Source organism: Oncorhynchus mykiss, chromosome 11, assembly GCF_057628025.1.
Source record: "Oncorhynchus mykiss isolate SJ-2025 chromosome 11, ASM5762802v1, whole genome shotgun sequence".
Classification (NCBI taxonomy): Eukaryota; Metazoa; Chordata; class Actinopteri; order Salmoniformes; family Salmonidae; genus Oncorhynchus; species Oncorhynchus mykiss.
This window is the reverse complement of record NC_143032.1, coordinates 49,084,809-49,107,500: the sequence shown is the minus strand read 5'-3', so window position 1 is coordinate 49,107,500 and position 22,692 is coordinate 49,084,809. Positions and strand designations below refer to the sequence as shown.

The following is a 22,692-nucleotide window of genomic DNA, read 5'->3' as shown; positions in this document are numbered from 1 at the left end:
TTCCGCAAAGGGACCATCCGTGTAAAGGAAAGAATGAATGGGGCCATGTATCGTGAGATTTTGAGTGAAAACCTCCTTCCATCAGCAAGGGCATTGAAGATGAAACGTGTCTGGGTCTTTCAGCATGACAATGATCCCAAACACACTGCCCGGGCAACGAAGGAGTGGCTTCGTAAGATGCATTTCAAGGTCCTGGAGTGGCCTAGCCAGTCTCCAGATCTCAACCCCATAGAAAATCTTTGGAGGGAGTTGAAAATCCGTGTTGCCCAGCAACAGCCCCAAAACATCACTGCTCTAGAGGAGATCTACATGGAGGAATGGGTCAAAATACCAGCAACAGTGTGTGAAAACCTTGTGAAGACTTACAGAAAACATTTGACCTCTGTCATTGCCAACAAAGGGTATATAACAAAGTATTGAGAAACATTTGTTATTGACCAAATACTTATTTTCCACCATAATTTGCAAATAAATTCATTAAAAATCCTACAATGTGATTTTCTGGATTTTTTTCTCATTTTGTCTGTCATAGTTGAAGTGTACCTATGATGAAAATTACAGGCCTCTCTCATTTTTTTAAGTGGGAGAACTTGCACAATTTGTGGCTGACTAAATACTTTTTGCCCTTTTTTGCACTTAAACAACACAATGTAACTCCAAGTCAATCACACTTCTGTGAAATCAAACTGTCCACTTAGGAAGCAACACTGATTGACAATAAATTTCACATGCTGTTGTGCAAATGGAATAGACAACAGGTGGAAATTATAGGCAATTAGCAAGACACCCCCAATAAAGGAGTGGTTCTGCAGGTGGTAACCACAGACCACTTCTCAGTTCCTATGCTTCCTGGCTGATGTTTTGGTCACTTTTGAATGCTGGCGGTGCTTTCACTCTAGTGGTAGCATGAGACAGAGTCTACAACCCACACAAGTGGCTCAGGTAGTGCAGCTCATCCAGGATGCCACATCAATGCGAGCTGTGGCAAGAAGGTTTGCTGTGTCTGTCAGCGTAGTGTCCAGAGCATGGAGGCGCTACCAGGAGACAGGCCAGTACATCAGGAGACGTGGAGGAGACCGTAGGAGGGCAACAACCCAGCAGCAGGACCGCTATCTCCGCCTTTGTGCAAGGAGGAGCAGGAGGAGCACTGCCAGAGCCCTGCAAAATGACCTCCAGCAGGCCACAAATGTGCATGTGTCTGCTGAAACGGTCAGAAACAGACTCCATGAGGGTGGTATGAGGGCCCTACGTCCACAGGTGGGGGTTGTGCTTACAGCCCAACACCGTGCAGGACGTTTGGCATTTGCCAGAGAACACCAAGATTGGCAAATTCGCCACTGGCGCCCTGTGCTCTTCACAGATGAAAGCAGGTTCACACTGAGCACATGTGACAGACGTGACAGAGTCTGGAGACGCTGTGGAGAACGTTCTGCTGCCTGCAACATCCTCCAGCATGACCGGTTTGGCGGTGGGTCAGTCATGGTGTGGGGTGGCATTTCTTTGGGGGGCCGCACAGCCCTCCATGTGCTCGCCAGGAACCCAGCGGTTGGCCCTGGGTTCCTCCTAATGCAAGACAATGCTAGACCTCATGTGGCTGGAGTGTGTCAGCAGTTCCTGCAAGAGGAAGGCATTGATGCTATGGACTGGCCCGCCCGTTCTCCAGACCTGAATCCAATTGAGCACATCTGGGACATCATGTCTCGCTCCATTGCACCACAGACTGTCCAGGAGTTGGTGGATGCTTTAGTCCAGGTCTGGGAGGAGATCCCTCAGGAGACCATCTGCCACCTCATCAGGAGCATGCCCAGGCGTTGTAGGGAGGTCATACAGGCTCGTGGAGGCCACACACACTACTGAGCCTCATTTTGACTTGTTTTAAGGACATTACATCAAAGTTGGATCAGCCTGTAGTGTGGTTTTCCACTTTAATTTTGAGTGTGACTCCAAATCCAGACCTCCATGGGTTGATAAATTATCAATGGAAATCAAATTTTTGTGTGATTTTGTTGTCAGCACATTCAACTATGTAAAGAAAAAAACATTTAATAAGAATATTTCATTCATTCAGATCTAGGATGTGTTATTTTAGTGTTCCCTTTATTTTTTTGAGCAGTGTATGTATATATGAAATGTTTTGCTCTAGATTGTAGGAAATGGAAGTTACAGGTGTTCAAAAAACACACAAAAAATACCAAAGGGGGTCTCTACCCCCCCGGCTGTACTCAGCAGCACAACCTTTTTAAAAGGGGGAGACCCCTGATCAGAACCATACATTTGACAGACAGTTATTAACCTAATGTACTGTTGTCATAGGCAGGGTTCTCCAGAAAGAATGTAAGAGAGGCGCTGTGCTGCCTTGTGGACTGGCTGCACCACTATATATACACACAGAGTTTACAAAACATTAAGAGAAGTGTAGATGAAGGGGAGGAGACCGGTTAAAGAAGGATTTTTATGCCTTGAGACAATTGAGACATTGATTGTGTATGTGCACCATTCCAGAGGGTGAATGAGCAACTCAAAAATTGGATGGTGTTCCTAATTTAGGTTTATATATATATATATATATATATATATATATAAGGCAATCTTAGGCACTAGATTGCAGGAAATGTCAGTTATAGGTGTTCATAAACGCAACAATCTCTAAATCCAAAGGGGGGGCACTGCTTATTGTTGCCATAGGAACCATAAATCTGACTGACAGTTACTAACCTACTGTAGCCAACTCCTATATGGTGTTATTGTGGAGGGCACTGAGGTTCAGTTTGTTTGTCTTCAGCTGTGAATGCTGTGTCCCTGGGGAAGAATGGAGTGCTGGAGCTCATGTTCAAAATCATCGGACCCTACAGCAAAAAGAACACCAGTCTGCTGAAGTAAGTGTATGTGTGCGTGTGTGTGTGTGGGGGTTGGCTGTTTTTGACCCCTTTCTCTGGATGTCTTTTACTTAACAGAGTATCCCTGGACACACTGGGGGCTTTGCTCAAATCCAGTAAGTACTTTTTTTTCGCCTTCTCTCTGCAGTGTCTAAGGACAATGTCATGGTTTTTCAGTAACAGTGCTATTGTCTGTGCCAATTACCAACCAGTGTGTCCTTCCCTCCCTCCCCCGCTCGCTCTCTCACTCTATCCACCCCTTTATCCTTCCCTTCCTCTCTCCATCACCCTCCCAATCCCTCTTTCTCCCTCCTCTCCGTCCATCCAACCCTCCCTCCCTCAGAGACGAATGCCCGGCGGGCGGTGGACCGGGCCCATGTGCCCGTCCTGCTGTACATCTACCAGGACTGGCACCGCAACGACACGCGCCACCGCCACATGTTGATCCGCAAGGGCGTCCTGGGCTGCCTGAAGAACATCACCAACATCAAGCTGGGCCGCAAGGCCTTCATCGACGCAGACGGGATGAGGATCCTCTACAACACCTCTACTGTGAGTACGGTGACAAAACTCCCAAAAAGTAGTGCCGGAGTCTGTTGTAGCAGTCTAAGTTCGCGACTCTGGACCACATACTCCTGGCGACGGGGGTTCGAGACCCTTCTCGCCACCCCCCTCTGTCTATGCACCTAGCCTTAATCCCAACTCTCTCCTCACAACACCCTCACCTCGAGTCTCACCTTTTACATTACACCAACACGGATGGTAAATGATGAATCTGATGACGGTGTGGATGACGATCAGTAGTAATGATGGTGATGTGTTGTTAGGAGTGCCTTCCAGTGAGGACTCTGGACCCTCTGATCAACACCTCCAGCCTTATCATGAGGAAGTGCTTCCCCAAGAACCGCCTCCCTCTGCCCACCATCAAGAGTGTCTTCCACCACCAGCTGCCTCACATTCCGGCAGGAGGGCCCGTCGCTCAGCTCTACAACCAGCCCCTGGGGGGTGAGGCTCACATGCATACTATACTCACAATGCTTGCGGAGCCACTTAGATCACCCCAATGGTCATTGCACACAGTTTACTCACACGCTCCACCACAGATGTCCCTTTCAGGAAGACCCATATACCAGTTCTACACCAAAGCCCCCATAGGGTAAGACTTGTCACAATAAGTAGTAGCCTAATCGCTACGGAGTCACACTCCTCAGTCTAGTATCACACTACTAACACAGTAGAATACAGTCTCCTCTAACATTAAGGAACTCTTAACTCAAGAACTTTCACTCTTACTCTTCATTGATGTCACCTCACTCTTTAAGCCATGTGTCCAGCTGCCCAATCAAGATGCCAGATGTTCTCTCTCTCTCTCTCTCTCTCTCTATCTCTCTCCTCATCTCATTTCTGTCTGCTTATTCTCACAGTTGCCTGCAGGGTCGTTCCATCTCAAAAAGCACAAGAAAGAGGATTTTGTCACACTGTATACTGGCCTTTGTGGTGGGAGTGGTGTGTGAAGGATCCACGGGTGACTTTTGACATTTGGGGGGGGGGGGGGTTCCTCATGTTTTTCTCATTGGTCGGAGGAAGTTTGGTCCAGATAGTTTTATAGGTTACTATATTTATTGAATCCTGTAAATTCAAAGGGCTAATTTGGGTGCAGTCAATTAGCTTAGTTTCTCAGAGATCAAATTATATTTCAACAAAATAATGTTGCAGGAATGTTTATCTTATATGTTGCTGTGGAAACCATTTCAGAACAATCTGAGATGGTGGGGAGGGGGGCAAGGCTTGCTGAAATGATATGGAACGACACTGCAATCACCTCTCCTCTCATCTAGTGCACAATCCAACCAACCAATCTTGGCTGAGTTTTGCTAAAATCAGATCATATTTAGCATTGGGATCATTTAACATTGGATTTAAGATTATTTTAGTGTTAAAAATAAAAATAAAATTGTTTATATTTTTTGGAAACTCTCCCTTGACCCTGTAACCAGTCCGGTTACGCCTTGATCTTGTAAACTGAAATTATAATTCCAATTTCAATTGTCCTCAATGCTTCTCTGAGAAGAATGTCAGTTTACTTCCTGGATTCATTGAATCCCAGATTTACTGAATACTGAAAAGAACTGGAATTGAGCCCAATCTTGCCTTTGTCCCCGTGTGTGGTTGCCAGTGGATGACGTGGTGGACGAGAGCGACGATAACGATGACGTTGAGACCGAGAACGACACAGAGAACGAGGAGGAGGATAAGGACCACCACGCCAGGGTACAGGAACCATGAACGCAGCCTTTTTCATTTAAACCACACCTTGTTTGACTGACCGCAAAATGACCACAGGACAGGTGACACTGCAGTGACCAGACCAACAGTGTGACCGCAACCACTACTGACCACCACCACTGTTGCTCCCTGTCCACATTCTCTCTGAAGTTAGAGTGAAAACATTTGGATACACTTTTTTCCCCCACTGGGATCCAGCTCCTGCTTATTTAGGGGTCTGATGACGTGTTCTCCCCTTGCAGAATGACGACATAGAAACGGACATCAATAAACTGCGACCCAAAGAGACCAATAGCAGGCCGTTTGAGGAGCTGAAGATCTATGAGAGATTCTTTCTGGAGCTCTCTGAGGATTTCCAGGTAATGCAGGACAGACACCCTTTTGTGTCTTTAGTTGAGTCTTCAACATCAAAAAATCAGATCAATATTGTAACATTCCATTTTAAAACCAGTGATTCCCCTATATTCATTGCCGCCAATCCAAAATATATTATTTAAAATATATATATATACAGTACCAGTCAAAAGTTTGGACACACCTACTCATTCCAGGTTTTTTATTTCTTTTTTACTATTTTCTACTTTGTAAAATAATAGTTTGTTTGAGTCACTCAGGCATAAGCCATGTCAAAAAGTGTAGAATTGCAGGAAATTATCTTTAAAACAGCAGAATATTGTCTGCGGCCAAGACGATTTTCTCAAAAATTTTCACCATTGGCCAAGCCCACTACTACGCCCCCCCATGCTAGCTTTGCCACCGCTGCTGAAAAAACCCTAGAGGAAACACTGTAAAACATACAGATGTGTGTTTTTCACGAGGGGACCACAATGCTAAGTGATCAGAAAGCTGCCTGTCGTCCTAAAGTTAAATCTCCTTTGTGTGTCTGCAGAGATTTAACTTTGATAACCCAAAGAGCGGTGTGACAGCCACCCCGGCAGCTCCAAAGTCTCAACGCCCCATCATCGTTCCCACCGCCCAGGCCTTGCCCCCGAAATACCCAACTGCCGCCCCCCTCCAGGAGGAGTGCCACCTGGCCAAAGGTGAACAACCCCACCCTGAAGCATCTCCTCTGGCCCCAGCCCCCACCCCGGCCCCAGTCCATACCCTGGACACCATCAATATCACCAAGGATCACGATGGCTGCTGTGACCACAGCCAAGTCCGACCACAGCCAGGGCTAGAGCAGGAGCTTGTACAGGGGATGGAGCGGGTGGCCCTGGAGGGGACTGGGCCTCAAGGCGGGGCAGGGGGTGGAGGAGGAGGGGTCAACAGGCACTATAGGCAACCTCCCCTGCTGGCTGGGGGTGTGGCTGCCCGGCAAGGGGGCGGGGCAGAAGAGACGTTAGCAGAGGAGTGGGCAGAGGAGGAGGGAGGCGAGGGGGCGGTGCTGGAGGTGCCGGACACAGCGTTGCTCCTGCCGCTCCACGACCCTGACCTGTACGTCGAGATGGTGAAGAGCACACGCTCTGTGCCACAGTACTCAGAGGTGGCCTACCCAGACTACTTTGGCCACGTTGCGCCCACCTTCCGAGAACACATCCTGGAGAGGGTCTATGGCGTGCAGAGGTGAGACCCCTAGACGCTGATCTAGGTACGACAGCAGTGTGTCTCTTTTGCACTCCCTCTCCCCCTTGTTTGAGATTAAGAGAACTGGACCAGTAGCTAGAATCAGTCAAATCACTCAATGTCTCCTTGTGCCACCTATTTCCACTGAAAATGACTTATTTCCGGTAGTCGGGTGGCTCAAAGTAGTGTGGAGTCAAAGTGAAGGGTTGGTGTGTTCTGTTAGTGCTCTCCCCTGCTGCCGCTGTGTGATGATGATGTCACTCAGTCCTCTGCCCCCCTACAGGACTAAGATCTTCCAGGACATTGAGAGGCTGATCCACCCCAATGACATCCTTGATAAAGTGGTCTACGACTTGGACATACAGAGGTGAGCGTCATCATCTTCAGTCCAGGAAACTTGGTGTGGGTGTCTGTGTGTCTCACGGTGTGGGTGTCTGTTGGTCTCACGGTGTGTGGGTGTCTGTTGTTTCAGTTGCCCGGTGATTGATGACGGTGAATCTCTGAAGTTCAACTCTCAGTTTGAGTCTGGCAACCTGAGGAAGGCTATTCAAGCCAGAAAGTGAGTATTGTGTCCCATTGTTACGTAAACTGGGAACAATATCAAAATAAATGCATTTTTTCAAGTATTTGTTAAATTCAACTTTGTCTCCCGTGCCCACGTGTGTGGCCCGTTTTGGTTTGCCTAAAGGTTGAGCTGATGTGATCTGTGTGTGTTCCAGGTTTGAGTACGACTTGGTTCTAAACTCCGACATCAACAGTAACCACTACCACCAGTGGTTCTACTTTGAGGTGAGCGGCATGCGCGTGGGAGCCCCCTATCGCTTCAACATCATCAACTGTGAAAAGTCCAACAGCCAGTTCAACTACGGTGAGCGACTGACTGCCTTGGTAATTTTTTTGTTGCATTATTTTGCCTTTGATGTGTGGCAAAGCTAGAAATGCTAATTAGATAGAAGTGCTAATTCAGTATGTGGTGTGTGTATATAATTAACCTCTCTTTAGTAAATTGACTGCATGTACTGTTTTGCAGGTATGCAGGTGCTGATGTACTCTGTTCAGGAGGCCATAAGTGGCAGGCCCCGTTGGGTTCGCACCGGAACGGACATCTGTTACTACAAGTAGGTGTGATTGTCCTACTTTACCCCTAGAGCAGAGTCGGTATGACACAGCCCACCAGACAAGTAGTGCACCTGTCACGAGAAACGAGCCCCGTTCCAAAACTTCTAAAATGCATCCTTCCGTCTGGGCCTGTTCCTTGAAGTAACTACCGATCTAAATTGGTTGTAATAGGGAAGGTAACCTTGCTTTCTCTTATCCAATAACTTCCCAATCTGTGTTTACCCCATGCAATCGAGGAAGGAAGGAAGGAAGGTATTTGAACAGGGCCATCAAATAGCTTACTTGTTGGTCACTTTGGTAGGTCCTGGTGTCATGAGTGTAAACTTTGTTCGCTGGTTTCTGTTTGTCATTCTCTCTAGCATTTGTGAGATTTTCAACCTCCTTTTACCCAGAAACCACTTCTCCAGGAGCTCGATAGCGGCAGGCGGTCAGAAGGGGAAGTCCTACTACACAATGACGTTCAGCATGACCTTCAACCACAAGGACGACGTCTGCTACTTCGCTTACCATTACCCCTACACCTACTCTACTCTGAAGGTACTATACACTGAGTGTACAAAACATTAAGGACACCTGCTATTTCCATGACATAGACTGACCAGGTGAATCCAGGTAAAAGCTATGATCTCTTATTGACGTCATTTGTTGAATCCATTTAAATTACTATCGATGAAGGGGAGAAGACGGGTTAAAGAAGGACTTTTAAGCCTTGAGACAATTGAGACATTGATTGTGTATGTGTGCCATTCAGAGGGTGAATAGGCAAGACAAAATATTTAAGTGCCTTTGAACGGGGGTATGGTAGTAGGTGCCAGGCGCACCGGTTTGTGTCAAGAACTGCAATGCTGCTGGATTTTTCACGCTCAACAGTTTCCTGTGTGTATCAAGAATGGTCCGGCACCTAAAGGACATCTAGTCAACTTGACACAATTGTGGGAAGCATTGGAGTCAACATGGGCCAGCATCCCTGTGGAATTCTTTCAACACCTTGTAGAGTCCATGCCTGTTCTGAGGGCAAAAGGGGGGGGGGGTGCAACTCAATATTAGGAAGATGTTCCTAATGTTTGTTATACTCAGTGGCCGTAGCTTGCTATATAAAGCAGGCAGACAGGCATTGATGCATTCAGTTACTGTTCGATTGAACGTTAGAATGGGCAAAACGAGTGACCTAAGCGACTTTGAGCGTGGTATGATTGTCTATGCCAGGCACGCCGGTTCTAGGTATTACCGGGAATGGTGCAAGAAACAAAAAACATCCAGGCCTGTGGGCAAAAACAGCTCGTTGATGAGAGGTCGAAGGAGAATGGCAGGAATCGTGCAAGCTAACAGGCGGGCCACAAACACGCGCAAGTCGTCAATCCTTGTCATGGATGGGCTATTGCAGCAGACGACCACACCGGGTTCCACTCCTATCAGCTCAAAACAAGAAGTAGCGGCTCCAGTGAGCACACAATCACCGGACAATTGAGGAGTGGAAAAACATTGCCTGGTCCGACAAATCCCGGTTCCTGTTGCGTCATGCTGATGGCAGAGTCAAGATTTGACATAAACAGCATGAGTCCATGGATCCATTCTTCCTGGTGTACCACCAATCTGCAGCAACTGCGTGATGCTATCGCGTTAGCATGGACCAACATCCATGTGTAACGTTTCCAACTTGTAGAAACCATGCCCTTATAAATTCAGGCTGTTCAGGAGGCAAAGGGGGGTCCGACCCGGTACTAGATGGGTGTACCTAATAAACTGGCTGATGAGTGTATATCACTAGCCCTATACCTACTCTACTCTAAAGGTAATATATTTCTACACCTACTCTACAGGTATAAAAGATAACTAAACTCTGGAGAAACTGTTTCACAGTTTTGGAGATTGAACATGTTAATTAGTTGCGGTGCAGTGGCTTGCGAATTGGCATTTTCTCTATTTGGTGCCTTACAACCTGAAATTAAAATTGATTGTTGGGAGGTTTGTACATTTAGATTTACACAACCTGCCTACCACTTTGAAGATGCAAAATGTTTGTTTTTTTGTGAAACAAACAAGAAATAAAAACAGAACTTGAGAGTGCATAACTATTCACCCCCCCTCCCCAAAGTCAATACTTTGTAGAGCCACCTTTTGCAGCAATTACAGCTGCAAGTCTCTTGGGGTATGTCTCTATAAGCTTGGCACATCTAGCCACTGGGATTTTTGACAATTCTTCAAGGCAAAACTGCTCCATCAAGTTGGATGGGTTCCGCTGGTGTGCAGCAATATTTAAGTCATACCACACATTCTCAATTGTATTGAGGTCTGGGTTTTGACTAGGCCATTCCAAGACATTTAAATGTTTCCCCTTAAACCACTCAAGCGTTGTTTTAGCAGTATGCTTAGGGTCATTGCCCTGCTGGAAGGTGAACCTCCATCCCAGTCTCAAATCTCTGGAAGACTGAAACAGGTTTCCCTTAAAAATGTCCCTGTATTTAGCGCCATCCATTAATCCTTCAATTCTGACCAGTTTCCCAGTCCCTGTCAATTAAAAATGGTGTTCTCGGGGTATTGAGTGTTCTCGGGATGGCGTTCTCGGGGTGATGAGAGGTGTTGGATTTGCACCAGACATAGCGTTTTCCTTGATGGCCAAAAAGCTACATTTTCTTCCATATGTTTGGGGAGTCTCCCACATGCCTTTTGGCAATGTTTGCTTATTTTTTCTTTAAGCAATGGCTTTTTCTGGCCACTCTTCCGTAAAGCCCAGCTCTGTGGAGTGTACGGCTTAAAGTGGTCCTATGGACACATACTCCAATGGGATGTAAAAAGTTTCTGATATTTTTTTATAACCCAACCCTGATCTGTACTTCTCCACAACTTTGTCCCTGACCTGTTTGGAGAGCTCCTTGGTCTTCATGGTGCTGCTTGCTTGGTGGTGCCTCTTGCTTAGTGGTGTTGCAGACTCTGGGCTCTTTCAGAACAGGTGTGTACAGTCGTGGCCAAAAGATTAGAGAATTTCCACAAAGTTTGCTGCTTCATTGCGTTTAGATATGTTTGTCAGATGTTACTTTGGAATACTGAAGTATACTGAAGTATAATTACAAGCATTTCATAAGTGTTAAATGCTTTTATTGACAATTACACGAAGTTGATGCCAAAAGTCAATATTTGCGGTATTTGCAGTGTTGACCCTTCTTTTTCAAGACCTCTGCAATCCTCCCTGGCATGCTGTCAATTAACTTCTGGGCCACATCCTGACTGATGGCAGCCCATGCTTGCATAATCAATGCTTGGAGTTTGTCAGAATTTGTGGGTTTTTGTTTGTCCACCTGCCTCTTGAGGATTGACCTCAAGTTCTCAATGGGATTAAGGTCTGAGGAGTTTCCTGGCCATGGACCCAAAATATTGATGTTTTGTTCCCCAAGCCACTTAGTTATCACTTTTGCCTTATGGCAAGGTGCTCCATCATGCTGGAAAAGGCACTGTTTGTCACCAAACTGTTCCTGGGTGGTTGGGAGAAGTTGCTCTCAGAGGATGTGTTGGCACCATTTCTTATTCATGGCTGTGTTCTTAGGCAAAATTGTGAGTGAGCCCACTCCCTTGTCTGAGAAGCAACCCCACACATGAATGGTGTCAGGATGCTTTACTGTTGGCATGACACAGGACTGATGGTAGTGCTCACCTTGTCTTCTCCGGACAAGCTTTTTTCTGGATGCCTCAAACAATTCGGAAAGGAGATTCATCAGAGAAAATGACTTTACCCCAGTCCTCAGCAGTCCAATCCCTGTACCTTTTACAGAATTTCAGTCTGTCCCTGATGTTTTTCCTGGAGAGAAGTGGCTTCTTTGCTGCCCTTCTTGACACCAGGCCATCCTCCAGAAGTCTTCGCCTCACTGTGTGTGCAGATGCACTCACACCTGCCTGCTGCCATTCCTGAGCAAGCTCTGAACTGGTGGTGCCCCGATCCCGCTGCTGAATCAACTTTAGGAGACGGTCCTGGCGCTTGCTGGACTTTCTTGGACGCTCTGAAGCCTTCACAACAATTGAACCACTCTCCTTGAAGTTCTTGATGGTCCGATAAATGGTTGATTTTGGTGCAATCTTACTGGCAGCAATATCCTTGCCTGTGAATGCCTTTTTGTGCAAAGCAATGATGACGGCACATGTTTCCTTGCTGGTAACCATGGTTGACAGAGGAAGAACAATGATTCCAAGCACCACCCTCCTTTTGAAGCTTCCAGTCTGTTATTCGAACTCAATCAGCATGACAGAGTGATCTCCAACCTTGTCCTCGTCAATACTCACACCTGTGTTAAAGAGAGATTCACTGACATCATGTCAGCTGGTCCTTTTGTGGCAGAGCTGAAATGCAGTGGAAATGTTTTTTGGGGGATTCAGTTCATTTGCATGGCAAAGAGGGACTTTGCAATTCATCTGATCACTCTTCATAACATTCTGGAGTATATGCAAATTGCCATCATACAAACTGAGGCAGCAGACTTTGTGAAAATTAATATTTGTGTCATTCTCAACTTTTAGCCACGTGTGTGTGTGGTGTGTGTGTGTGTGTGTGTGTGTGTGTATGTATATATAGATATACTGAGATCATGTGACACTTAGATTGCACACAGGTGGACTTTATTTAACTAATTATGTGACTTCTGAAGGTAATTGGTTGCACCAGATCTTATTTAGGGGCTTCATTGCAAAAGGGGTGAATACATATGCACGCACCACTTCTCAGTTATTTTTTTAATTTCACTTCACCAATTTTGACTATTTTGTGCATGTCCATTACATGAAATCCACATAAAAATCCATTTAAATTACAGGTTGTAATGCAACAAAATAGTAAAAACCGCCACGGGGGTGAATGCTTTTGCAAGGCACCGTACTACTCTACTAGCCCAACGTAGGTCCACTGTTGTGTAAAGCCTCCTTATTAGCTGTGTTCCTGCCCAGATGCACCTTCAGAAGCTGGAGGCGCTGCGGACCCCTCAGATCTACATGCGCCAGGACATCCTTTGTGAGACTCTTGGTGGTAATAGCTGCCCCCTCCTCACCATCACCGCCATGCCCGAGTCCACCAGCAACGACCAGATCTGCCAGTTCAGTGAGTACTGACTGACTACTGTGGTGGGGACTGACCTAGAATGACTTAAATATATCACTGTCTCTCTGTCACATTACTGTCTCATCCTTCTTTTGGGGGTGTTGCTGAGTGTATTTTTATGTGATTTGTGTGTGTCCAGGGAACCGTCCTCTGGTGTTCCTGTCATCGCGAGTGCACCCAGGGGAGACCAACGCCAGCTGGGTGATGAAGGGCACCCTGGAGTTCCTGATGGGTAGCAGCCCCCTGGCACACAGTCTCAGGGAGGCCTACATCTTCAAGATAGTCCCCATGCTCAACCCTGACGGAGTGGTCAACGGAAAGTAAGTGTACACACACACACACACACACACACACACACACACACACACACACAACTAGAATGTGCGTATGAACGTGTGCACATACTTGGCATGGACACACACAAACTGAATACTACAGTGCCTTCAGAAAGTATTCACACCTCTTGACCTTTTCCAAGTTTTGTTGTTACAAAGTGGGGTTAAAATTGATTGAATTGTCATTTTTGGTCGACGATCTACACAAAATAATCTTATGTCAAAGTGGAAGAAAAATGTGAATATTTGTGAGAGTAAAAAAGAAGAAAAATAGAACACTAATATATCTTGATTAGATACGTATTCAACCCCTTGAGACATTTTAGAATCACCTTTGGCAGAGATTACATCTGTGAGTCTTTCTGGGTAAGTCTCTACGAGCTCTCCAAATCTGGATTGTGCAACGTTTGCCCATTTATTATTTTCTAAATTCTTCACGCTCTGTTAAATTGGTTGTTGATCATTGCTAGTTAACCATTTTCAGGTCTTGCCATAGATTTTCAAGCAGATTTAAGTCAAAACTGTAACTCGCCCACTCAGGAACATTCACTGTCTTCTGAGTAAGCAACTCCAGTTTAGATTTGGCATTGTGTTTTAGGTTATTATTCCTGCTGAAGGTGAATTCAGTTTTCTCCTATCACAGTCATCAAACTCTGTTACTGTCTTAGTCACCATTGGCCTCGTGGTAAAATCCCTGAGCGCTCTCCTTCCTCTCCAGCAACTGAGTTAGGAAGGACGTCTGTATCTTTGTAGTGACTGGGTGCATTGATACACCATCCAAAGTGTAATAAGTAACTTCACCATGCTCAAAGGGATACTTAATGTCATCTTTTTGTTTTTGTTCTTGTTCTTATTTACCAATAGATGCATTTCTTTGTGAGGTATTGGAAAACCTCCCTGGTCTTTTGTGGTTGAATCTGTGTTTGAAATTCACTGCTCGACCGAAGGACCTTACAGATAATTGTATGTGTGGGGTACAGAGATGAGGTAGTCACTAAAAATTTATGTTTAACACTATTATTGCGCACAGCATGAGTCCATGCAACTTATTACGTGACTTGCACATTTTCTACTCCCAAACTTATTTAGGCTTGCCATGATAAAGCGGTTGAATACTTAAAAAATGTCAGCTTTTCATTTGTAATTAACATTGACAATATGGGGTATTGTGTGTAGCCCAGTGACAAGAAATCTAAATTAAATCAATTTTAAATTCATGCTGTAACAACAAAAATGTGGAAAAAGTCAAAGGGTGTGAATCCTTTCTGAAGGCCCTGTGTATAACAACATCTCTGTTTCTCCCTCCAGTCATCGCTGCTCTCTGAGTGGGGAGGATCTGAACCGACAGTGGCAGAGCCCCAGCCCTGAGCTGCATCCTACCATTTACCACACCAAGAGCCTGCTGCAGTACCTCGCCGCCATCCAGAGGGCGCCACTGGTGAGCCCAACCACGCTTACGTACCATAACCGCCATATGCGTGCTGTAGCCCACGATACCCTTACAGCCGCTGGTCGCACGTGGCTAACTCGGTCATGCTCACCCTTAGCCATAACCTTAACCTTGTCACTTTCCCTAACGGTCGTGGCGGTAGAGCCAGACTGACGAAGTTTGACTGTCTTCATAAATTCAGTCGTCCACTTCACTGTTGGTGACTTGAGTCCTCTCCCTTACCTCCCTCTGGTGTGTAGGTGTTCTGTGACTACCACGGTCACTCCCGGAAGAAGAACGTGTTCATGTACGGTTGTAGTTTGAAGGAGACCGTATGGCAGACCAACATCAGCGCCACATCCTGTGAGCTACACGAAGACCTTGGCTACAGGGTGAGAGACACACATACAGTACACATACAGTACACATACAGTACACTCACGCATATACTGAACAAAAATGTAAACGCAACTGATTTTACGGAGTTACAAGTTCATGTAAGGAAATCAATTGAAATAACTTCACTAGGCCCTAATCTATGGATTTCACCTGACTGGAAATACAGATGTGTTGGTCACAGATACCTTAAAATGAAAAGGTAGGGGCGTGGATCAGAAAACCAGCCAGTATCTTGTGTGACCACCATTTCCATTGTCTGCTGTGCATTATCATGCTGAAACATGAGGTGGGTGATGGCGTCGGATGAATGGCACGACAATGGACCTCAGGATCTCGTCATGGTATCTCTGTGCATTCAAATTATCATCGATAAAATGCAATTGTGTTCACTGTCTGTAGCTTAATCCTGCCCATACCATAGTCCCACCGCCATCATGGGGCTCTCTGTTCACAACGTGGATATCAGCAAACTGCTCGCCCACACAACGCCATACATGTGGTCTACTGTCGTGAGGACAGTTGGACGTACTGCCAATTCTCTAAAACGACGTTGGAGGGGGCTTATGGTCGAGAAATTAACATGACATTTTCTGTAAACACCTCTGGTGGACATTCCTGCGGTCAACATGCCAATTGTACGTTTCCTCAAAATTTGAGACGTGGTATTGTGTTGTGTGACAAAACTGCACATTTTAGAGTGGCCTTTTATTGTCCCCAGCACAAGGTGCACCTGTGTAATGATCATGCTGTTTAATCTTTTTCAGATAATCTCCTATCCACCCATAGCGTATCCTCTCTCCGACACAAACGAGCCCTCACTGGCTGTTGTCTATAGGTGTTGCACTCCAACTCTTCTCCCCTTCTCCCTCCCTCAGACTCTGCCTAAGATCCTGTCCCAGACGGCGCCGGCCTTCAGCATGGCCAGCTGCAGCTTTGTGGTGGAGCGCTCCAAGGAGGCCACGGCCCGTGTGGTGGTGTGGAGGGAGATCGGAGTTCAGCGGAGCTACACCATGGAGAGCACACTCTGTGGCTGTGACCAGGGCAAATACAAGGTGAGGGTGTATCCCAGCAATGACAAATGCAAGGGGGGTGGGTGTGTGTGTGTGTGCTAGAGAGTGTGTGTGTCGATACAGCCTGGTGTGTGTGTGTGTGTGTGTGTGTGTGTGTGTGTGGACCAACAACCAGCAGGGGGAGCCATAGTCCTGTAAATCATACTGTTAGTGACTCAAAGCTGTTAGTGTGTGTGTGTGCGAGCTCCATGATGACTGAGTTAATGTTCGGTCTATGAGTGTCCAGTGAGTGCAGAAACCTCTGTCAGCTCCTCTCCCCCTCTCAGCACTGGGGTTGCCAATGTCAACATCTGCAGAGCCCAGGAGCAGGCTAGGGTTGCCTGTTTTGCATGGTCCCTCTCCTTCCATCCCTGCTGATTAAGTTATGCATGTGGAGGGGGAAAGTGTTTGGACAGATGTTCAGGGATCGTATTTAGTTGAGGTTCTATTTCCCATGGTCCCGCCAAGCCAGTGTCCTCTTTTCAGTTCTGCTCCGAGTCTTAACACACTGCAACAGAATCCTGTTTCTGCTACAGACGTTTTACTGGAAGCCCGCTGTAGACTTGAGAGCCTGCCCGTGGGACTAGCAGTGTGTGTGTGATCATAATTAGGTTGGTGCTTATAGTTGGCCTGTTTCACACATGCACAGGTCTGTATCACAAGCATGTGTAAATTGGGAATGTGTTTTTTTGCATCTCCCAACTCTCCCGGAGAGTGGCGTCATGGCCAGGGTCAGCCATTATCAACGGTGACCTTGAATCAATTAGGGTTAAGTGCCTTTGCTCAAGGGCACATTTGACCGATTTTTCACCTTGTCGCTTTAACCACTAGGCTACCTGCTGTGTGTGTTTGTGCGTGTGTAGTGTTAATTGTGTGTGCTTGTCTACACGCATGGGTGTATATACAATGTGTTTGCACAGTAAGTGTTAATAATGTGTGTGTCCAGGGGCTCCAGATAGGCACCAGGGAGCTGGAGGAGATGGGAGCCCAGTTCTGTGTGGCTCTGCTCAGGCTGAAGAGACTGACCTCGCCCCTGGAGCTGCGGAACCACGCCCACCTTCTGGACGTGGAGAGTGACCTGATCGAGACCCGTTGCAAAGTCTCCAGGTCAGACACATGCACACACCGAGGTTATTATAGTAAACAGGAACTGACATTGGAAATCTATACTGAAACCATTATCTTTGAATGCGAAACAAACTAATATCAAATAAAACTCATCATAAATTACGTTTTAGTTTTTTTCTTCTTGGGGTAAAAATCAAATGGGGTTTTCGATCTTTTGAATCTGGTGGGTAAATGCTTCCCGTAGATGCTGATGTTTCAAACAGGCTCAGCTTGTGCGTCACTATCAATAGTTATCACTAGCTAACAGGGATGAAATCCGAGGGCGAGCGCGGGGCGTGACTGGGCCAAGCTAGAGCAGCTTGTGAAGTTACTGGAGCCGTTCGCAATCCACACCGACCATCGTCAAACTGACAGCCAGTCGCTGTCTGATGTGGTGCTCTGCTCTCTCAACCTTGAGGCACACTTGCAGTCAACTAGTGTTGCAAAACAGTTGGGACAGGTCCTCCTGAAGTCACTGTGTGAGCGCTTCGCATGCATACTGAATCCTCTGGCAGCCAACTTCCATCCAACCCCTGCAGCAGCTTGCCTGATGGACCCAAGTCTCTGGCACTTTGCCAACAGAAATGGAGCCACTGATGAGGGAAGCAGTCTTTTGTACTTCAGCAAATAGGACAGTACAGCCGTGGAGCAGCACAGACCCCCGAACGATGCCTGCACGTTGAATCCAGCAAGCATCTCGACCACAGTTCTTCAGAAATATAGGTTCCTCGCAGTGAAGATTCTGTCTGAGGTCACTGTGCAGCCGGAGCGTCAACCTGGCAGGGCATTAAGCGGCCTGTGTGAGCTGCAGAAATACCTGGAAGAGGTAAAGGGGGGGGGCATGTTTACAGAGTCACCTCTCCAGTTCTGCCAGGCAAGGATGGCTGTTTATCCAAAGCTGTGCCCTGTGGCACTGGGTCTGTTTTCTGCCCCTACATCCCAAGCGTTAGACGAGAGAATATTCAGCGTGTCATCAGGCTTGAGAAACCGAATGACAACCTCCTCTGGAACGCAGAGTCTTCTTGAAGATGAACCACAAATGATTGATCGATTGAACTGATAGATTTGCTTATGCTTTTTGCTGTCGTTGCAGTTATTTCTTTTTTTATATATATATTTTTATTTATTTATTTTTACTCCAAAAACAAACTTATACGAACAACAACTTACAGAAACACTCCAACAATGACTACATTTCCTCTGCCCTGACCCTTGTGGTCACAGCTGTTTTTATTTACCCTATTTTCTTGCACCAGTCTAGGCACTTATCCTTGAAGTTACGTTAAGATGTATAATTTAAACCTAACCAAACCTACGTCCTGGCCATGGAGTTGTATAGAGTCCTCTAGTGGCCAAAAGACTTTGTTAGCATCTGCAGCACCATTGAGGACTTTAGACATTTTGACTTAGTCAACTGGGAGGGACTTTCAACTTCATTGGCTGATCCCTCCCAATGACCCGGGTTGGCATGGCCTGATGGCCCGGTTGGAGTCGTGACAGCCGAGTCATCGGGATGGATAAACCAATGATTTGTACTCATGAAGATGAAAATGTACTCTTTCAAGATGGAGATGGCCTCAATGGTGCTGCCCACGCTCTCACAGACGCCATCATGATACAGAGATGTCATGTCTACCCAAGTCTATGGTCCTGGCCTTATGTATTACTGCCCCCCAGTGGCAAGGAGTGACATCCCCCAAAAAACAAACTATGCATACAACACACATGTCTTCTAGCCTCTCATGCATAGGCTACATTTATCCCTAACTCTAAAACTGAAACTAAATAATATAAAAATGAAATGGAAGTATTTATCAAACTGAAACAAAATAAAAAAAATAGTAAATCAATTTACTATTTCAAATAAATCTAACAACTAATAGAAATAAAAAATAGTATTCAATCACAAGCTGTAATAACCTTTGTACACACACGCGTGCGTGCACACACACACACACTCATACTCTCCAACCTTCTAACCATACATGATCCACTAGTTGAATTGCCAGTTGCAGTGTGGCCAGCACTCAGGGCAGTAGTGTAGCTGCATTGTTCATTATCATCATCTTTAGCATCCTCATGGCCTGTCAATGTGGCTCCTTCGAACAAATGTCTTCTCCTCGTGTCTTGATTTATCCATGTATAATTGATGTATTTATTTATTGAAACCCATCAAGCAGCCAGGTTAGAGACCTCGGGGCTTGGCTATAGGATCATAACAGTTTTTATGATTTTATGCTTTTTATCATTTAATATTTAATCATCAGACCCATGATATCATAATAAGAAGAAGATTGGAATTGTGTGTGTGTGTGTGCGTGCGCGCGCACATACACATGCTGCGTGTGTCTGTGGCCTTTGTGTGCTGTGTGTGGGGCTAGTCCAGAGTGAGTGAGTGTGGCCCTTGCAATATTTCTCTAATGGACTGTAATGGCTCAAGCTCTCTCACTCTGGGATCTTAACACTCCTCTCTAGACAGCACTCTGTCCATCCAGCCCATTACACAATTACACCCCGTCACACCCTCCTCCTAATCCACTTTACCTCTCTCTGGGGCGGGGTGGGGGGGAGCAGGGGTCAATATCTGAACCCCCTCATCCACTGTCTCCATGGGATCCTCTTTCAAAGCCCTCACACCATTAAAAACCATTAAAAACCACTAAAACCACTAAACCTCAGACGTTTAACCATTAAACCACTAAACTGACGCATAAAAAGAGAAAACGATTAGTGTTTTAATGGGATTTTTGTTGTTGGGTTAGTATACTTTTTATTGCCTGTCACTAGTTTTATCTTTCTGAATTCCTTTCTGAAATCATTTATATTTCATTTCTGTCCAGACCCAGGTTCAAATCTATTTTTCTTGTTGCTTTCAAGTACTTAGATTTTTTTTAAATTGAGCCTGCCTAGAATAATGGACTGACTGTTTGTGTTGTTGTCCAGCAGCAGCCCGAGTACGTACGTGCTGGAGGACGAAGAGCACTCCTTCATGGAGGAGGTGGACTACAGCGCAGAGAGTGGCGATGAACCCGACAACGACCCCGACGCCGCAGACCCCCACGATAACCGCCTCTCCGACTCCGAGTCCAACAACCACAGAGACTCACTCACCTAGCTCAAACTCCCTGACCACTACTTAACCACTCTTCACCCTGTCCCTTTTGTGACCCTAGCTCGAGGAATTTCTCCTGACCATGTTGTGACCTACCTACAAAAAACTCAGGGCTAGGAGCCAAAGTTTTTTTCTCCCCCTGGTCAGGACAAGTGTTCAGGAAAAACTCCTGTCTCTACAGCATAGTCCAAGCCACAAACTCTTGTTGCCTCCTAGATGAAACAGACCTTAATTTCCTTCCCCTCCTACCCCCGCCTCCCAGATATCCCCCATTTTGCTCTGACCTCACTCCTCCCCCCCTGGCCTTGGTGCATTATGGATATCACATCCATACTTATCTGCCTTGCATATCTCAAACAGATATAGATAGAATGGTCAGAAGTGTTGTACAACGAATAGACACATTAGACAAATAATATACGTTAACACAATGGTTTTGGTGCAATGTCCCCATTTGTCATGAAAACGACACAGGTGTTACACACAGAGAATCTATAAATCTCTATTTACATAATGTGTGTCTATATGTAATTATATCGTTACACACAAGTTGAAACGGAATGTACACCTTGGTCGTATTTACACAAAGACTGCAGTACTACCCAATGACCAACTAGTAACCGTAACGCACAATTAGCATAACCAGGAAGTTAGCAAGCCAAGTAGAACCATTTGCACATGTAGCAAATCAACATACATACGCATGAACCCCGAGGTACAGGAGAGAACAATCCTCAGCTAAAAGGTCAGAAAGCCGATGTTGTGTATCTATTTTGCGGTGCTGAGAAGTACATGTATTTCTCCAGTCTGTCTGTAAGCTTAGTTGGTTTGCCCGTACATTGCAACGATACTCCCATTTTTAGAAAGGTTGCTGCTTTTTGAGAGAAGCATAAGATATTTGTTTGTGTTTTTTTTCTCCTAGATGTAGGTATTACATTTCGGTTGCGTATGTACAGTCAGCGCATGGCTATTTTAATGTTATTTTTGTAATTTATTTAGTTATTTTATTTGTGAGATGTGGCCCCCCACGTATGTATATGAGGAAGTATGTGTGTGTGTGTTTTTGCTAGATGGAAATGCTAGTCTACCATAGAGCAGCCAAACGCTCAAGGTGTTTGTGAGAGTAGTAAAAAAGCAACCTGGGCGAAACCTTTTTAATTGGATTGTAACACACATAAGTTGAAGCTTGCTATGAAATCATGGGAAATAAACGTGAATGTGAAAATGTCTGTGGATCGTTTGGCTGTGTATCATTATCCGTTTAGCCAATCTCAGTTTTTCTGTGGTCTGGGGATATGGTTTTGAAGGATGTGTGTGGTTGAATGTGTTTTTGAATTTGTAGTGTTTTTAGGTGTTTGTTTCCTCTGAGTGCAAGTGATGTGTGTGTCCTCCACTATAATGCCCCTCTGACTATACAGTGCATTCAGAAAGTATTCAGACTCTTTCACTTGTTCCACATTTTATGTTACAGGCTTATTCTAAAATTGATTAAATCGTTTTTTTCCCCATAATCTACACACAATACCTCATAATGATGAAGCAAAAACTGGTTTTTAGACATTTTTGCAAATGCATTAAAAATAAAGAACTGAAATAACATTTACATAAGTACTTTTTTTTTTAAATGTTTTACATCAGTACTTAAAAAATATATATTTTACCCTCTTTTCTCTCCAATTTCGTGGTATCCAATTGTTAGTAATTACTATCTTGTCTCATCGCTACAACTCCCTTACGGGCACGGGAGAGACGAAGGTCGAAAGCCATGCGTCCTCCGAAACCCAACCAAGCCGCACTGCTTCCTAACACAGCGCGCCTCCAACCCTTCGGAAGCCAGCCGCACCAATGTGTCGGAGGAAACACCGTGCACCTGGCTACCTTGGTTAGCGCGCACTGCGCCCGGCAGGAGTCGCTGGTGCGCGATGAGACAAGGATATCCCTACCGGCCAAACCCTCCCTAAACCGGACGACGCTAGGCCAACGGTGCGTCGCCCCACGGACCTCCCGGTCGCGGCCGGCTGCACTCAGTACTTTTTTTTGAAGCACCTTTGCCAGTGATTACAGCCTTGAGTCTTCTTGGTATGACGCTACAAGCTTGGCACACCTGTATTTGGGGACTTTCTCCCATTCTTCTCTGCACATCCTCTCAAGCTCTGTCAAATTTCTAAACCTGTTTTTGCTTTGTCATTATGTGGTATTGTGTGTAGATTGATGAGGAAATGTTTATATTTAATCCATTTTAGAGTAAGGTTGTAACGTAACAGCATGTGGGAAAGGGGAAGGAGTCTGAATACTTTCTGAATGCACTGCGTCTGCCAATCTAAGGTCCGACAA

General features: G+C 45.7%; 1 protein-coding gene across 7 annotated transcripts in view; it reads left to right on the top strand.

Annotated features, from left to right (window-relative positions):
* LOC110535779 (cytosolic carboxypeptidase 1) overlaps positions 1-21,587 on the top strand; it is a 43,848-nt gene extending 22,261 nt beyond the window's left edge. For 2 of the 7 annotated variants that reach the window (XM_090190298.1, XM_090190300.1), the window contains 19 exons: positions 2,783-2,876; positions 2,955-2,992; positions 3,220-3,428; positions 3,704-3,881; positions 5,053-5,147; positions 5,405-5,521; positions 6,052-6,728; positions 7,012-7,095; positions 7,201-7,287; positions 7,448-7,596; positions 7,759-7,846; positions 8,240-8,384; positions 12,777-12,927; positions 13,067-13,247; positions 14,571-14,700; positions 14,952-15,083; positions 15,966-16,142; positions 17,086-17,246; positions 20,193-21,587. In XM_090190298.1, coding sequence (XP_090046424.1) covers positions 2,783-2,876; positions 2,955-2,992; positions 3,220-3,428; positions 3,704-3,881; positions 5,053-5,147; positions 5,405-5,521; positions 6,052-6,728; positions 7,012-7,095; positions 7,201-7,287; positions 7,448-7,596; positions 7,759-7,846; positions 8,240-8,384; positions 12,777-12,927; positions 13,067-13,247; positions 14,571-14,700; positions 14,952-15,083; positions 15,966-16,142; positions 17,086-17,246; positions 20,193-20,361 — 3,062 coding nt within the window. In that variant the 3' untranslated portion in view covers positions 20,362-21,587. Of the gene's footprint in view, positions 1-2,782; positions 2,877-2,954; positions 2,993-3,219; positions 3,429-3,703; positions 3,882-5,052; positions 5,148-5,404; positions 5,522-6,051; positions 6,729-6,993; positions 7,096-7,200; positions 7,288-7,447; positions 7,597-7,758; positions 7,847-8,239; positions 8,385-12,776; positions 12,928-13,066; positions 13,248-14,570; positions 14,701-14,951; positions 15,084-15,965; positions 16,143-17,085; positions 17,247-20,189 lie in introns of all 7 variants that reach the window. The other 5 variants (XM_036935583.2, XM_090190299.1, XM_036935580.2 and 2 more) reach the window with 3 other exon arrangements.
* The last annotated feature ends 1,105 nt before the right edge of the window (positions 21,588-22,692 follow it).